Below are 18,420 nucleotides of genomic sequence, written 5' to 3'. Positions count from 1 at the left end.
ACTATCAGTGGTGTTTCTTTGTGTCAAAAAAGCTTGTGCAGTTTTGGAACTATTATCATGAGAGTCAAAAAAGCCACAGTTGAACTCAGGGGCATAGATGGTAGACTGCAGCCTATTTTCAAACCACTACTTGACATAAACTTTTCTCCCTGCTTCCATTTAGGTAACATCAATCATTTGTGACATTGCCTGGATAAGACTCAAGTATATAGACTCTGTAAATACTCCATGTGGACATAGATCAGTAGCAGCTAGCATTGGAGCACATGGTGGTACTGGTGCTAAATAGGACCATATGCAGAGGTGTAGCTTGAAGCTTGTGGTCCCCGATGCAGACGTTGACCTGGGGCCCCCCACTATGAAACCCATTATACTTGGTGCACTTCCACCACACACCAAGACACACCCATCACATGCCAAGATACGCCAAGTGACTAAAGAGTTATTTCAGAGAGTTATTTACACATTGACAGGGTCATTCAAAAGATTTTGTAGAAACTGCCCAATTTTGACATAGTTTCTCCTTGCACTCTAAAGGTGAATTCTGCAAGCTCTGATGCAAAGGTGAAGTATGAGGATACTAATTTAAGGGGGTAAGCTTGGCACTCTGATGTGGGGGGAGGGACACTGTTGACCACAGACCACCTTCTGCAGTTAATACACTAAAATAGGGGGGTTACTGGTATAAGGGGTAAGCTTTATATCAGTGTCCCCCTCCTTACCCTCGTGTATTTACTCCCCTCTTACATCACTGACCTTACCCCCCAACAGACTGTGTGACCTCTTGGCTGCAGCTGTTGTGTTGTTCATACTAACCTCCATAATTGTTAACAGGGCACTGAGGGTAGGCCTTGCCTTTGATCCTCTTCCGACTCTGAAGAGCTCACACTCCACTCCTAGCATTCAGACTTGCATTTTGGAAAAGTCGCCAAGCACCATGATGTCATCGTGCCTGCCCCATTCCGCCTTGAACCCATCCTGAACCCAAGCATCCTTCAGCTGCCTTCATAACTGTGCATGCGAGGTTGCCATTACCAGACATTTATGAACAGGGTAAAAATTGCCTGATTTTTACAAACTGTCCATAAATTTACGGGTGGTTGGTAACCCTGTACCCCCCCTCCTAGTAATGACACATGTTCCCCTCCAGTTGTAACAAATCAAATCCTCCCCCCACCAAAGAATTAATAGTGATTCACCCCCCTCCTGGTAAGATACATGCCCTCCCCCTCCAAGTAATGACAGATGTCCCCCACCTCCAGGTTAATTATAGGTGCCCTGCTCCTGAAAATTACACATGCCATGCCTCCCCTCCTCCTTGTAATGACACATGCTCCCCCCCACCATCCTATTAATGACATGGCCCATGCTGGTAATGCCAGATTCCCCCCCCTGCCTCCCCTCTTCTAGTGCTGCTCAAGTTGACGCATAAAATCTTGGGATAAAGGCAGATCAGAGCTGTACTCTGTCTTCGGGATTTTGTGGGGGAAATGCAACATGCTAATATGACAGCAGGGAGCCACACGGGCCCCCTGGAGCTACGAGAGGGGTCACAATCTCGACCCCTGATGCTGCATTCATGACTTTACGGTAAGTCAGACCACAAGTACCAAGTATTATCATATCCCTCTAAACCCATCCTTTTAACTAGGCAGCCTTAAAGATGGTTACTTTAGACTTTTTTTTAGCTTAACTCCAGCATAACAAGAAAACAAATGTCAGCTTATTTCCATCACAAATAAAAATAAGAATATCAGCCACACAAGGATTTTACCCACAGATAGAAATGTCCAGGCTGTTTTGGCAGTTTCCAGTAGACAGGCAGCATTTTAAACACGTTTCTTGGCTCAACACTTCTTACTACTCCAGGGATCAGAGCTGAACTCTGTATCTGGGATTTTGTTGGGAAAATGCAGCATGCTAATAGGACAGCAGGGAGCCATATGGGCCCTCTGGAGCTAGGACCGTGGTCGCAATTGTGACCCGTGATGCTACATTCATGACTTTAGACCCATTAGAGAAAGACCCCTAGGAGAAAGATAAATACAAGCTATATCATATTTGGTATCTAACAAATCGTAATTTAATTTGGCTAAATAGTATGATGGTTGTTGGATTATGAAGCCTTGTCATGTAGAAATATACATGTAACTAGGATAGCTGGCAGTAAAACTGTGCCTGGTGAGAAAAATAAAAAACATTTCAATAAACCCCTTTAGGCCCTTTGATTGGATGGAGCTAATTCTGTGACTCCATCTCCAGGAGCAAGAAAAAGATGCTGCATTTGGCAGATAGAGCTTTAATTTTACAATAGAAGTTGCTAAGGATCCTGACAGTCACTTTTACAACTCTTTTATTTTACTGTTGCTCATGTCTGTAATATATTTTCTTTAAATATTTCTTGCACAGTTTTTATTTTGTTTTTCAATAAAACAATATCCAAAATCATTTAACTAAATCTCTGAATGCTCTATAACTAGAAACTAAGAACTTTACATTTTTGAATAAGTTTCAGGCTTTGCCTGGGTTTGGCAGCAGCAAGGCCCAAATTGCAATAGCAAATGCTGAGACTTTTGTTTATGATAAAACATGTAATGACAGCTACTGTGTGTGTGTGTGTGTTGTGACGGTATGAGGCACTGTCACTGTAGAATTGATCAAGAAAAGGATACATGGTTTGCGTGTTTGCCGAGTGCAGGACTAAAGAGCATAGATGTTGAGTGTAGAAAACTTCTTTGGCAGCTTTCTCCAGGTTTGGAAATTCCTGGATGGGGCTCTGTAGTTTGGAGATTCCATAGTGTCTTTCGCGGGATGGAATCTTCAACCCAGTGTTCTGGTTTTGTGGAGAATCATCAGAGTGTGTGCTTGAGTGCACACAGCCCTTATAATGAAGGATAGGGAATACTTCAGGGTTCCACCCAAGAGAGGCAGGAGGTCTCCTACAGGAGTCAGAGGTTGCATGTGGAAGCCAGAGCATGATTGTCTGCAAGAGACAGATAATGTATGAGGAACTGTGGGTTTTAGAGTGAAGCCATCTGCACTGATGAACCTACGGTCTGTGTGACCAGAATAAAGAGCAGAGGTACTACAATTAAAGCTGAGTGAGAGCTTAAGAGCCAGATGGGCTAGTATTTTCCATTTGCTGTATTTACTGGAGAAGAACCCCTGTGTGGGAATCCTTGTGTTATGGACTTTCCATTTTTCTTTTAATAAAAGTGGGCTACCAGGCCCTTAAATATACTTCCTGACAGATGTGAACTTACTTGAAAACGCATCTACCACTGAGTTAATGATCCCCCATGTCACAGTGTGTAAGGGTTAACTGCTCAGTTAACCTGCCCCCGTGATCGCTCTGTCTGCTGGTGCTTAAATTGTTGTCCTGTGAGGTGGAAAACTTCTGCACAGAATAAAGTTGGCCATACATTATACAAATTCTTCTTTAATTTCCTTTAGATTAACCATGTAGTGCAAGGGCCTGTCTGATTGAAAGTGTTTAGGTTTGACCTTTTATATTGTATGGTTTTGATAAATCTAAAGGAAAATTGTACAGGAAAATTGTATAATGTATGGCCAGCCCTAGGATGAGAGTGCAATCATCACAAACACCACTCCAATTCAATCTGCACGTAAACCAGGCAGATCATGGGTGTAGTTCAAACAAAATACAATGTACAAACAGAGACAAGGGTATTGTAGATTGTTATATTTACCTGATACCTAACAACTATATGGTCACCTAAATCTAAATGAAAATGGGTAAATTGGTATTCGAGTACCTCCATTGGGGTGGGTTTAAATCAGTAGCATATCAATAACCATAGCGCCCCATGCCACTGCTATGGAGCCTGAGAGTGTGAAAATGTGTGTGCATATGTGGATAATGTAAATCTATAACTGTATTCTAAATCATTGGAGAAATTGAAATTTTCACTGCCCCTGTGGCCCTGTGCAGTCTTCAGTTTAGAAGAGGTGAAGTCAGAGCTACAGAAGGAGCCTTCACCACTAATCACAGATCCCCATTATATCTTACATTAAGCGGCATTTGTTGAACTGTCCTAGCACTGCAGATTTATTGCCTTCAGAATTTCCACTGCAGCTCCTAGTCTGGTCCAAAATTAACTCTGTATATCTAATGCAATTTTCCTGGGGCTGTAGAGAGTGTCTACTCATCTAAAAACTGATAAGACAGCTGATGTTTAAAGTTCTGCAAAAAAGGACCTTGTTTAAAGAAATATGTATGAGGATTATAGAGTAAGTGTGTGGTGCAGAGGTATTGGTAATTATGAACAAATACAGTTATTTTTATTGCTACTGCAACTCCTGTGTTTTTTTTTATTTTGTTTTTTTACTGACTACTAGAACATCTTTCAGAATTTGTGGTAGTGGACGGACTTACAATTTGCACTAAAGCTGGCCGTATATTAGTAAAATTAAGAAAAAAAAATTTCATTCATTTTCGTTCCATTTTCTAATTGTTATTGGGGTCAAATTGACGGTCATGTTTGACTGCAGCGATGAAGAAATTCAAAGAACGGAAAGGGAAATTTTTGGCAAATGAATTTCTAACAGTGTATGCAGTATTCATGCAGGAACCTACATTCATTCCAAAATTGAATGTTAAAAGCAACTGAAATTTTGAAGTACTTTTAAATGACATTCATCAACTCATTGACTGTTTTGGGAATTTTCCTGGGAACTTCCTTTAAAAAATCAAATACTATAGGTTCAGCTTAAGGCCCTGTAATCTAAGTTGCAATTCTTCTTCCCTGACTATTTACGGTATATCCAATTTATATCAACATTGCCTGTCCCTAATAGTATACTAACTACATTGGCAGCTCTTCTGCTACCTGAAGTTGATTTAGACATACTTGATGTTAAGATCAATTACAGTGTTATCACAGTTTACAATGCTAGGTGCCACCGAGGGAGGATACTGAGGGGGCATAAAAAATGTTGCTTTGGGGTGATAGAATTTGTAGTTATACTATGGCTGAAGTCACTTAGATCATATTCCCTGGTCTAATGTTAGGTAAAGTTAGTAGACTTCTTGACTATGTCTGTTGCAACCTGATTTACTGTGTGGCTCTTTAACAATCACATTCACTTCATAAAATAGCCAGCAATTGTATATTGTGAATGCTATTGATGGAACACCTATGCATTCCAATGCCTTCCCTACTATAATATTTTAACACTAGAAAGCAAAAATAGGTGAAGCTAACATGGAATTCCTGATAAAAGGTGCACATGTCCAGCCCCAAATGAAGACTCCTGATTCTTGAAACTTGGGCAGTGATCAAAATATAAAAGATTGATCATCTCCTACAGAAACACTGTGGAATTAAGGAAAGCAAATAACAGGAGGCTTGTCCACAGTTTATAAATATAATCTGTAACTATTTTAACTCAAAAGAGACACACTGGTCCCTGAAACATATCTGCAAGAGTATTGTGAATGCAAGTGAGTTTGCCTTTTAGAAATGGCTGATAAAGAAGAAGCATTCTTGGGTTTAAACCATTATTTTACCATCAGAATATATTGTACCTATAGTCTGTATGTCTACAGAGGTTTTGAACTGAATCAAAAAGTAAGCTGACACAATAAGTAAGGGTTGACTTTTTCCATTTATTTAATTCTCCTAACATGCTGCAGACGTGTTGTGTTAAGTTGCAAATAATGGGTAGAAGACATTGGGGACCAGAAGTATTGCTAGACTCTTCTGGTCCTTGATGTAGTTAGAAAACAACCATCACAGATCATATGACATTTCCTCGTTATTAACACCTACCACAAACACTCATACTTTACACAAATCTTATTATCAAAGCTCAGTCTGCAATGGGGACTTATAATGCTGGCTCTTTGGCTACATTTGTTTTCTTTATCTTTCTTCAATAGCATGATCAATCCTGCAGCACCATCTGCCTCTGGGCTTAGCAAAGCTCTTACAGAGGAAAGGGAAACATTATTGAATATACTGTAGTTCAGAGATGAGCCCTCAAGGGCTACAGGCCTGCTAGCTTTGCTAGCTCCATGATCCCTTTTGTTAGTCTTGTTAAAGCACCATCAGGAGCTAAAAATGAATTATTTTGTTTATGGCTGGCAAGGTAATAGTTACTATGGGCCTTCAGCATGATAGTTTCAGTTCCAGGTGTTTGAAAAGGTTATGGGCTACACTGCAAGAAGGAGATTGCCAAAGTATAACTGTAACGTTATGAAAATGAACACACACAGAAACTAAAAAAGTGCAAATTCCTATCCATAACATTGTAGCAAAGGTAATTTTCATCAATTTTTAAAAGTATATGTCTGGGCAAAATATAAAAATATGCATTATATCTCTGCAATACATTCCCCCTGTTGTAGCTTTGAAAGTATTTGTTTATCCTGCTAGAAATCTAGTGTGTGCCTAACCTCTTGTCAGGAGCTGAAAACACAACACCTCTGCTGCACTGAAATCCTAAGCAGTGTTATCAACCTTGTCCATTTCTTTTTGTGATGGACTTCAAAACACCTCCCCTTTCTTATCTCCATGTAATGAAAGGTACTGGATTTCTTGCAGAATCAACAAGCATTTTTATGAACTTTCAAGAGAAGGGGAAATGTTCAGAGCTTTACTTTTCTGAGAAGAAAAGAGTTATAAGTTCTGTAAAGTGTTTGCTGCTGCTTGTGTCTGTGTTGCTGATGATTCTTTTCACTTCCTAATGTAGGGACACCTATTGAGCATCTAGTAAATGAGGAAAAATCTCCCAAATGGGATCTAGAACTGATAAAAGTCCTAAGCCTTTCTCTATTCTATAAGACGTATTCATTTTGCTGTCTGTGCTCCTGTTATGGCAGCCATACATGCTTTGATAACTGATTTATTTTCTAAAAGGAATAATCAATGTCTAGTCAACAACCCATTTGATATGCCAAACATGGGGAAGTGAATTTCAATCAATAGTTAACATACGATCATGACTTACAATCATGAATTATCGATCACATCTCTGTTTCCATTATCTCATAATCAAATAATCTGATCAATGGAAATATTATCATTCATGAGCAATGTATCTCAGTGCTGCCAATTGATATAAAATGATAGATAATATTCCACCATGGTTGATTGGGTTTGATCAAAGCCAGTCTCATAATCTGATCAATTTAAATATGGTTATATTCATGAACAATGTAGCTCTGTGCTGCCAATTGATATAAAAATCGGATCAAAATCAACTCTAAGTCATTCATAAGGGACATTATTTCTTTTTGATGGTTTTCAGGTTTGATTATTTTTATTAAATCACAGTTACATAGTTAGTTCAACCACTAAAGTGTTACTAAACCCAGGACCCTGCATTCACTATATCTGATTTCTCACAGTACACAGAACATGGAAATTCAATTATTTTAGTAGATATAAACTGCTTAATACCTTTTCCCATCAGCAGTTAGAACAGTCTTGTGACTTCTAACAGTGTCCAGCTGAACGCTGGTTAAAGCTTGTAGAAGGAGTTTTCATTTTGCCCTAGGAGGAGGCAGAACCCCTGACCTCTGTCTGGACAGTGCTGATTGGCCCTGTGCTGATCACAAACACTCTCCCAAGAAGAAAAAAACAACCTACCTAGCAATACACACTAAACTGAGCATGTGCAGAGCACCTCCACACGATATGTCTTATCAGGTGGTAAGAGGGGGACACTGGAAGAAGGGGAAGATCAGAGAAGTCAGGATCAAACATTATTTTTACACAATGCAGAGGATTAACACCTTATGCTCCACAGTGAGTATAACAAGCATGCTTTACTGAATATACAGAATGATTTTACTCTTGTGGGTTTAGTAATACTTTAAAAGGGAAAAAAATACAATCCGATATACACAATCCTATACCCACAGTTGATCCAGCAGTTGGGTAATAAAAATTGAAGTGTGTATAGCCACCATTATAGAGATAACCATAAAACCCTAATGGAGATATTGGAGACGGCAATACAAAGCTGACAGATTCCAATCCTTATTTCACTTTGTGAAAAGACAAGTCTCACTTCAATATTGACTGTGCAGCTGAATGTAAGATTTGGTTTATTGTTTAGAGAAGGAATAACTGCCTCCAGCATAGTAGGCTTGCATCCTTGTATTTAGAGCTGTGCATGATAAAGTCTACGGAGGGATAGAAATATTCCCTAAAACCACTACAAACTCACTGGTGTTCCTCAAATATTTTCCATAAGACCCAAAGAATGATCAATCTTTCTATCATTAGAGATGTCTTAGTAACGTGATAGTAGAGTTTAGCATTGCAAAATGACAATGGCCACAACGGCAGGCAAGGTGTTCCCACTGTCAGTGCGGTCATATAGCTTTAGCCATTTGACTGCACTGACAGTGGGAATAGCTTGCCTGCCGTTGTGGCCATCGTCATTTTGCAATGCTTTTTAGATATAAGCTTCGTCTGTGAGTATGTTTTTATCTTTCACTCCTTTCAATAAACCTTGGATAATGCACTAGGTGTGTGCGCCACCTGTTTTTTCTTTATCTAGTGGCTGATCTCCCCATCTGAGGAGGGCTACACCCCTGAAGCATTTCCTTTGGTTGTCGCTGTCCTGGTTCCCTTGGTTTCCCCTTTGGCTGTGCATATCCTGAGGCGCTGGAGAGTACACACGATGAAAGGTACACCTCACTGAAAGGTGTTTATATGATTACACATCCCACAGTGCCTGGCTCATTTCAGTACTCCCAGGATTCACTCATGTGACTTACTATGGCTGCAGTGGTTTTTCATCACTTATGACAGTTTTTATCTTCTCCCTTGGGATGTGCCTTTGCACTTATGATCAGTGTTTTCTTTTTTTAGGCTTTTTTTTTAATTTTTTATGTGTTATGTTTTCCCCTGGTGATCTGACCAGTAACACACCTCTTGTATACTACAGATACCATTCTGGATGAAGGAGCATAGGGGGCACCTTTGGACAGCAGCTTTCTGTTTCAATATATTTATTCAAGTTTGAAAGTGCATAACAAGCTGCGTTGTGCCCAGGCAGGGGCAACAGTATACATTCACATACTGTATGAACAACAGCTTAAATATGTTAAAACTTGTAAAATATTTTAATGTGGGGGTTTAGTTTTATGTTAAATAAGAATATAAGGCCCTGAAGGTACAAAATAAGAGTGGAGTACCTAGCTGAATCCTGCCGAAAATTGGTGCTCATACCACTCCAGCGATGGACAAGTTGAAAGAATGGTCATGCGGCTCTGCCTGTACTTCCAAGCAAGTGTCTTTTCTCTTTAAGGTAAGCAGGATTAGCGGTTCAGTACAGCCGGGCACATGCGCCTAATCACTAATATGTTAAACAGATTAACTAACAAGTCATCAGATAAACAGCAGTGTAGATTCCTGGGCATGTCAGAGCATTGAAGTGGACTTCCGACTGTCTTCTTTCAGCAAGAAATATGTTAGTATGGTTTATACTATTCTATAAGCTGTGTGTTAGCAACTGAAAGGTTAAAGTTTTTTTTTTTTAACACTCATTATTATCAGTAAGGGTTTGGGCAGTTGCTTATTTAACATATGCTGTAGTATCCACTGAGATCACTTTATTATGAACAAGTATTAAGACGTTGACTGTATGCATTAGTTCTTGTGCTTTCCAATGAGTTAAAAGTATTCAAAGCATGCTATATATATCTGTCCAGGTATTTCAGGGGATTTTGTGTGTAACTTGATGCTATTTATTTGAAAAAAAAGCGATTATTATAATGTTGGTTTGAAAAAAAAAAACTAATGGTTGAAATAAAATTGTTTATGCAGTACATTTAAATATTTGCTATCTATCTCTCTATCTATCTATCTATCTATCTATCTATCTATCTATCTATCTATCTATCTATCTATCTACAGGTTCTATCTACGGTATCTATCTATCTATCTATCTATCTATCTATCTATCTATCTATCTATCTTTTGGAATGTTCTATATATACTGTACCTATTCCATTTTCCCAGTGCAGACCTGAGACTGACATCTGATTAATAGCTCCGTGCAACAGCCCAGTTTCAACACATTAAAGGTTTTAAAAATCGTCACACCTCTCTGTCAACAGAGTACACATTAACAACTTTATATATTTCCAATACTCTCTGCTCTGTACCGGTTGAAATCCAAAATGACATACTGCACAGTAGTCAGAGAATACTCCAATGTCATTTTTCAAATGTTCTACAGTAGAAGATTTAATAAGATCTAAACCCAAGTCAGAGGACATAGGTTTGCAAGGATCAGGACTGAATGACACAGGAGTCACTGAATTCTAAAGCAACTTACTGTATACTAAAGTACAAGCAGACAGATTCTGTAAGTGTTAATTGACAGATGAATTGATAATTTGTCATGGTGACAATGCAACTGCTCTAAGTGTCTAATAGCTAATCAGAACCACAGGAGGTGCAAATGGTGGTAAAATTAGAAACTGATAGCAATCTTTTGACATTGTGTTAACGTTTACAGATTTTTATTTAAAAGCGTTAAAACTAAGTTGCCTTTTAAATGTATACTTTCATTATATTGTTATTGTGATTTTTGATGTGATAGTGATGAGTTATAACACTGCATCTAACAGCTAAATACTGTATAAAAAAGTACAGATTGGTTAAATGGATGAATGTTCCCCAAACTGTGTAACTTGTTGGGCCATGTCTAAATGATCCATATTGAATTCAATGCTGTGTGTCCTTTGTCTTAAATCTGGTTACACAATTAAAATGTGATTATTTTTACCAGAATTAAGGGTAAAATCACATAGATCCCGCAGTCTGCAATAGTAATAATACAGCATGTTTTTTCCCCCTGTAACATAGTTTTATCTTTTGCTCTGGCCATTAGATCTGTTGATTTTTTTTTCAATTTGGTGACAATGCTGTTTATTCTGCAGTGTGAACAATATGTTATTTAAGATGGACTTTGTGGGGGAGATTTATTAAAGCTGGTTCACTCAGAATCTGGTGCAGCTGTGCATGGTAGCCAATCAGCTTCTAACCTCGGCTTGTTCAATTAAGCTTTAGCAATAAAACCTGGAAGCTGATTGGTTTCCATGCAGACGTGCATGAGATTCTGAGTGAACCAGATTTAGAAAATAAACCCCTAAGTGACAAAAAAATTGTTTAAAAGCTACCACTTCTTTAACAGTTTTAACAGCAAAAAAACAAAACAAAAATAAAACAAAAAACATATGAATTTAAGGTGACTTTTGTAAACAATGTTATATGATTTTTCCAATCCCTCATAACTGTCATTTTGCTTGACAGCTTGGCTTACAAAGATAGAGAAGATTATAAATAAAGGCCTATGAAAACTATCCTTACAGAAATGAACCCCCTTACCAGAATACAATATTTTTCACTCTAATGGATCTTTAAAGCATAACTATACTTTTGAATACATGTATTCTTTTAATATAGCCATAGGTACTAATCAATCTTGCAAATATAACATTTAACCTCTGCGTATGATTTGAGCTGCCATCATAGGCTCAGGCCAGTGTAAACATTCCACTGTTTACTTCCAGCCTGTCTTCTCATAGATCAGAACTGAGAACAGTAAGGAGGCATCTACTCCAAATACCTGTTTGACTCAATGTGTAACTACATTTGGATATGCCCTGCTCCTTCTCCATCCATGAGATCCAGTCCAGCCAACTGTAGAAACAGAATACAAGGCCATTTTTAGGATCCCTAAAGACTCAGGATACCCCCAGACACCATTCATTAGTCAAATGGCACTGTTCAAAGTACACTGTAAATCATGAACATGAATAAAAATGGATATTGTTTTAACCGATTCTGTGCTGCCCTATAGCAGAAACACTGCTACAGGGCGGCATGGGTGCGCAAAATCATATGTGATTTTGCAGTTCCAGGTAGGGGGCACTTGCGCCATTTTTTCTATGTATGATTTTAATGTCTGCACAATGTGTCAAATTAATGATGACAATGTTTTTGTAATAAAATTATTTATATGTTCATATCACTGTTTTTGAGTTGCCTTAAAAGTCCCAGTACAAATTGCAGGAGAACATACCTTATGGTACTTTGATTGCCCCGCATGTTAACCCCTTCCTGCCCAGTGCCATTAGTGCAGTGTCAGTGCATTTTATTGGCACTGATCACTGTATTGGTGTCACTGGGGATGTCAGTGACACCAAGTGAGTTCTCCCCCAGTGTCAGAATGCCCGTCACAGTCCTGCAGTTCTGCTATAAGTTGCTGATCGCCACCATTACTAGTAAAATAAAAAAAAATCCAGTATATATACCCCCATTTGTAAATGCTATAACTTTCACGTAAACCAATTAATTTACATGTATTGGGATTTTTTTTTTTAGCAAGGACATGTAGCAAAATACATTTTGGCCTACATTTATGACTACATTTGATTTTTTTAATTTTTTTACTGGACATGTTTAATAGCAAAAAGTCAATAATATAAGGGATTTTTTTTCAAAATTGTTGGCCTTTTTTTGTTTATAGCACAAAAAATAAAAAACACAGAGGCGATCAAATACCACCGAAAGAAAGCTATATTTGTATGAAAAAAAAGACGTAAATTTCATTTGGGTGCAGCATTGCATGACCGCACAATTGTCAGTTAAAATAATGCAGCACTGTATTGCAAAAAATGGCCTGGTCAGGAAGGGGGGTAAATCCTCTGGAAAAAATGTTTCTAATTATCCTTTGCAGTGGGGCTGAGCCTGCACTGCAAGGGCTAATAGCTCAGTTTGTCTGGGGGAGAGGAGAAACACTTGCTTACCTGATCCTCCACTCCTCCAGCAGGTGCTGCACCCCATGCGCCAGTGGAGGGCCATCCCTTTGGCATCATCAAGTCCAATACAGAACTATGGACTCTGCTTTGGTCTTGATGATGTCAGGATCCTAGACCTCTGGAATGTGGGGTAGAAGAAGTTGCGGGGACTAGTCTAGCAGCAGGCAGGATTGGAGGATCAGGTAAGTAACTCTTTCTTTACTGCTCTCCTAGAACTCAACAAATATTTAACCCTCGCAGTGCGGGCACAGCTCCACTGCAAGGAATAATTTTTTAGTTGCCTGTATTTGGGTTTTAAAGGGCCAACATTCATATAACACCCAGAATAATTATAACATTCTCCACCATCAATATAATAACATTCTTGCCCTCTGGCATGGTTATATTTCCAAGATATCTCTATTGTTTCAAAGAGACAGTGTAAGCATACAGGTTATGGCAAGAAGGGACTATCAGAATCAAAAAGTCCTCCAGTCAAATTGGTGCATAGCACAGTAAATTCTTTTTTAAACAGCAGGTACTCACATGTGTCATTCCATCACATATCCCCAAAATATGTGAATATCTTCAGTTCTAAGGGGGCTTTACAGTGCTATATACTGATTTAGTTTAAGGGCGTGTTTAGTCCCTTCTTACCATAGCCGGTATAGTTATATTGTCTTATTGGATCCCAATTCCATTTCCATGTAAGTCATTGTTTCCATACACTGCACTGATGATGGCCAAAAAGCCTGAAACAGCTTTATACAGTTTGGAGTAAATGGCTGCATAGTATTAGGCTATATTTGCACTGTCCACCAATGGAAGTTCAAAAGCTCTTTCGGGTAAAGGAATGCTTTGCATGGTTCTACCCACTGTCCTGAAATGAGGAATAATCCTCTTTTTTTTTTGGATATGTGGTAGAATAAGACAGGGCAATGCCTTCTGTTTTCAGAAGGCTGTGCTACGCACAGATTGTATTGTTCATAAAAGGCAGAGGTCTACAGATTAGCCACTAGAGGGAACAATGTATTCCACGGCAACCAATACACACTATATAGTATAAATTACACCGTATATAGTTTATTATTATTATTATACAGGATTTATATAGCGCCAACAGTTTGTGCAAAGCTTTGCAAAATGAAGGTAGACATAACAGTTACAATACAATTTGGTACAAGAGGAAACAGAGGGTCCTGCTTGTTAGCGCTTACAATCTAGGAATATAGTAATATATACTTTATAATATGCAGCAGTTTATGGGTTTGATTAAAAATTAAACATTCCAGACAGTACAAAGTCACTTTAAGTCTGACAATGGAATGTATTACTGAGGTGCAGGACGAAGGATTCAAAGAGGAATACTGAAAGAAGCAGCTACGGTATAGGATGATTGACTAAGGGACAGTTACAGAACAATCTACAGTAGTAATAAATCAGACCTAAAAGGAAAAATAACAGTAATAACAATAAAGGTTATAATAAAACAACATACATATCATCAATCTGTTAAGGGTTTTTTTGACTGATAATATATTCTGCTTTTCTAGGAAGCACATAACATACATATTTGGACTAACAACATTTCTGCTCTGTTTGAAACCCCATCAAACTGCACCGATGCCCCCAGCATTAGAAGATGGTGCCCTAGGCAAGAAGCTGAAAGGTAACTATATTACAAATCCATACTATTTAATATATCATTCCACAGAAAACAGAGCTAAACAAATGTTGATCTCTCAAGGCATCTGGAATTTTTCTGAACACAAAACAGAAGCCTTGAAGCTAAAAAAAAGACCCCCCCACACACACACACACGTGTCATTGCTTTTATTTTTATAAATTGGAGAAAATGTAATAGCAAAATAGTGTTAAACATAGTGAAATACAAACAGGGTATTTTGTAAACCCTTATAACAAGTAATTTATTTTACTTTCTTCCCTGTTACTGTTTCTGATAGAAATGTTGGATGGTCTTGGCAAAAATGAGTAACATGTTACAGTTGCTAAAAAGAATGTAAGGCAGGTACCTATAGGTGTCAGTGGGCCAGCTTTTATCACTGGTATAGCACTCAGGGACTCCAAAAACTTGTAAAGCTATATTTTTATATAGGCACTTGCCTCTATTGTCACTGGTTCTGGCCCACCCTCTTTGAATCCTGCATTACTAAAGCCAGTTTTACACTGGTGCATCCTGCATGCTGCATCTTTGGTGTGCTTTCAGAAAACGTGCCAAAAATACACAACCTAACAAAGTCTATGGGGAACTGGGGGTTAACTGTTCACAAAAAAACACAGGTACACCCCCACTGTGACCAAACCCCAGCAGAGCAGTTTGAAACCAGCCTAAACGTTAAAGTGGCTATCCGTCATAATAACGGTCCAATAGTAAAGCACAAAAAAGGTAGGTGGGGGTAGGCCACAGCTAGTGACCATGTAAGCACCTCAGTTTTCAGGGGTATCTGAGTGCTATATGAGCAATAAAAGGTGGCATGCAAGAACCTGAAGGTGAATGCCATTTGGAGTGTCAGTTCACATTCTTTTTGGAACCCACGTTTGCTTTCAATTATTACTTAGCACTTGTTCAAATCTATGGACACATACAGTATGTTCTGTATGTCAATTCATAACAGGTGCTGTTTCATGTACAGTATAAATGCCCAAATTTCACTTGTGTTAGTTTGTTTTCTGTATGCATTTATTTTAAAGGTTTTCATATAGTCAAAGTGCTTGTTAACTAGCATTAACATGTGCTATCATCAGCTGCAATTGATTTGGTCTCCTGTAATTAATGTTATGCATTCTTTTCTGAAGGAATGTGTTTTTTTTACCTGGTTAATGTCCTACACCAGTGGTCCCAAAAAATGCATACATGGAGATAGGTTGGCGCAAATGAATGTCCTCTCTTTGTCCATAGTCCCATTCTGGGGGGGGGGGGGGGTAAGAGAAGGGGAGAAAACCCATTGCTGAATCCAGCAGAGAATCCTCGAGCGGTCCAGGACAGGCTAGCCTTCAGGGTAGAGCAGAATCAGATCTCCAATGTAACATGTAGAAAGAAAGGTAGAGAAGGTGCCACTGAGTGCAGACTGTAGAACACTTTATTAAAGAGCTGAAAATACACTCACATTTGGAAAGATATATACAGGCACATCTGAAGTCTATAGGGATCTTACAGGACTGGTGTGGATACGCTGCAGGTGGAGGATGTCCAAAACCTGGGTCCAGGGCTGGCTGTGAGGTGCAGCAAGGCTGGATTGCCGCTGTAGAGTGCGGTGGAACACAAGCTTGACAATGGAGTGTGTCCCACATGCTCCAAAACGTTGTCGCGTCACTTCTGGTCACGTGGTCACGTCGAATGCTGCCTTGCTGCACCTCACAGCTATTTTTTAATACAGTGTTCTACAGTCTGCACTTAGTGGCGCCTTCTCTACCTCTGTCTCCAAAATGCAGCCCAAATGTGGCTCTTTGCTAGCCTTTATCCAGCCCTTGGGGCTCTAATCTTCCCTACTGACACCAAGAGTGGGGTATAATTCCTGTCACTGACACCAATGATAGGGCACTATTCTTTCAACTTTATACCAATGATGGGGCACTATTCCTTCTACTGACCAAAGCCTCAGGCATTATTTATTCCCACTGACTCCCGGATATTGTCTACCCCCTCTGGCCAAAATTCGGCCCTCCTAAAGTCAGAAGGACAGTAAACTGGCCCTTCATTTAGAAAGCTTGGAGACCTTTGTTCTATACAAAATGAATTTGTTTTTGATTGTCACTGAATTTTTCTGCAGTAAAAAAGCATGTATTACATCACAGGCAAATGAACATGTGATCAAGCACCTATCGCTCATAAGGGATACTCTAGATTAGGATTAAGTGTCTACTAGATTTTTTAATGTACAAGTAATAATGTGCAGCCAAATCCTTAAAATTCTACAACACTGATATTTCATAAATGTGAGCCAAAAACTAATCTACTCACAACATTGTTTTACCAGAAGTAGCATCAGGATTATAACCACCAAGTACTAGCACAGGACAAATATTTGCAAATGTTTACAGTTGCTTCATATAATTTTTGGAGTATTATAGTACACATTTCCTGCTTAGGTTTATTAAGTCTTGGTTCACATAACTACAGCCTGAAAGTCGCGCAACTTATAGTGCATCTTTGCCATGCGAGTACTACGTTGATGCGACTTGATGCAACTTTGAGGTGACTTTGAAATGACTTTCACGGAATGCCTGGGTAATCTTCCTGTAATATCGGATCCATATCACATCAATATAGATGAGGATCTGACTTGGAAGAGACTTCCATTAAAGTCTATGGGCACAAGTCAGATAGAAGTCACCTTGAAGTAGTACAGGAACATTTTCTAAATTTAGAGAGACTTCAGTAGTGCTAATTAAGACAGCTCTCATTGACTAACATGGGATTTCACATTTCATGCAACTTGGGGTCTCACAAGTCGAATCCCAAGTCGCACCAGTGTGAAGCGAGCCTTACTGAGCTTCATGATTTTTTTAAATGGCATTTGTTGTTTTTAACTAGCAATGCTTTTTTGTCATTGCATAGTCAAAAACTTGCTCAATCACCTACCTGGAGTCTTCTGTTCCTACAATCCTCCAAGAGGAGAAGTGGGAATCCAAGTTCAGGATATTTACACTATATTACCAAAGTTATTGGGACACCCCTCCAAATTATTGAATTCAGGTGTTCCAATCACCTCCATGGTCACAGGTGTATAAAATCAAGCACCTAGGCATGCAGACCGCTTCTACAAACATTTGTGAAAGAATGGGTCGCTTTCAGGAGCTCAGTAAATTCAAGCGTGGTACTATGATAGGTTGCCACCCGTGCAATTAGTCTATCCGTGAAATTTTCTTGCTACTAAATGTTCCACGGTCATCTGTTAGTGGTGTTATAACAAAGTGGAAGCAACTGGAAACAACAGCATTTCAGCCACAAAGTGGTGGACCATGTAAAATGAAAGAGGGGTCAGCGCATGCTGAAGTGCATAGTGCCCAGAAATCGCCAACTGTCTGCAGAGCAAAAACTGCCACCATTCAAATTAGTTAAAGAATTGTCCATAAAGTCCAGTAAATAGGGCTGCAAAAGGTCCATGGGGCACTAAGGTACTAGGGCAAGCTTCCTATAGTAGTAGTAGCAGAACTATGTATGAATGAAGAAGAAAAGAAGCGAAGAGAAAAGAAAAGAAAAGAAAAGAAGAAAATAGTGTTTTTTACTGCACTTTGAGGCGCTTCATTTCTTTTCTTCTAATTTCATGCTCCCAACTTTGTGTGAACAGTTTGGGGATGGCCCCTTCCTGCTCCAACATGACAGCGCACCAGTGCACAAAGCAAGGTCCATAAAGATATTAGTAAGTTTGGGGTGGAGGAACTTGACTGGCCTGCACAGAATCCTGACCTCAACCCGACAGAACACCTTTGGGATAAATTAGAGCAGAGACTGTGAGCCAGGCCTTCTCAGTCGACATCAATGCCTGACCTCACAAATGTGCTTCTGGATGAATGGTCAAACATGCCCATAAACACACTCCTAAACCTTGTGGGCAGTTTTCCCAGAAGAGTTGAAGCTGTTACGGCTACAAAAGGTGGGCCAACTCAAT

General features: G+C 39.1%; 1 protein-coding gene across 1 annotated transcript in view; it reads left to right on the top strand.

Annotated features, from left to right (window-relative positions):
• The first annotated feature begins 12,831 nt into the window (after nt 1-12,831).
• CLUL1 (clusterin like 1) overlaps nt 12,832-18,420 on the top strand; it is a 47,174-nt gene continuing 41,585 nt past the window's right edge. The window contains exons 1-2 of the mRNA XM_089678572.1: nt 12,832-12,938; nt 14,341-14,456. Coding sequence (XP_089534698.1) covers nt 12,832-12,938; nt 14,341-14,456 — 223 coding nt within the window. The remainder of the gene's footprint in view (nt 12,939-14,340; nt 14,457-18,420) is intronic.

The sequence above is a fragment of the Staurois parvus genome, unplaced genomic scaffold (genome assembly GCF_062004578.1).
Source record: "Staurois parvus isolate SC_StPar_1 unplaced genomic scaffold, SC_StPar_1.0 ptg000015l, whole genome shotgun sequence".
In the NCBI taxonomy this organism is placed as follows: domain Eukaryota; kingdom Metazoa; phylum Chordata; class Amphibia; order Anura; family Ranidae; genus Staurois; species Staurois parvus.
The sequence above is the reverse complement of the archived record's forward strand: the minus strand, read 5'-3'. Positions and strand labels throughout refer to the sequence as shown.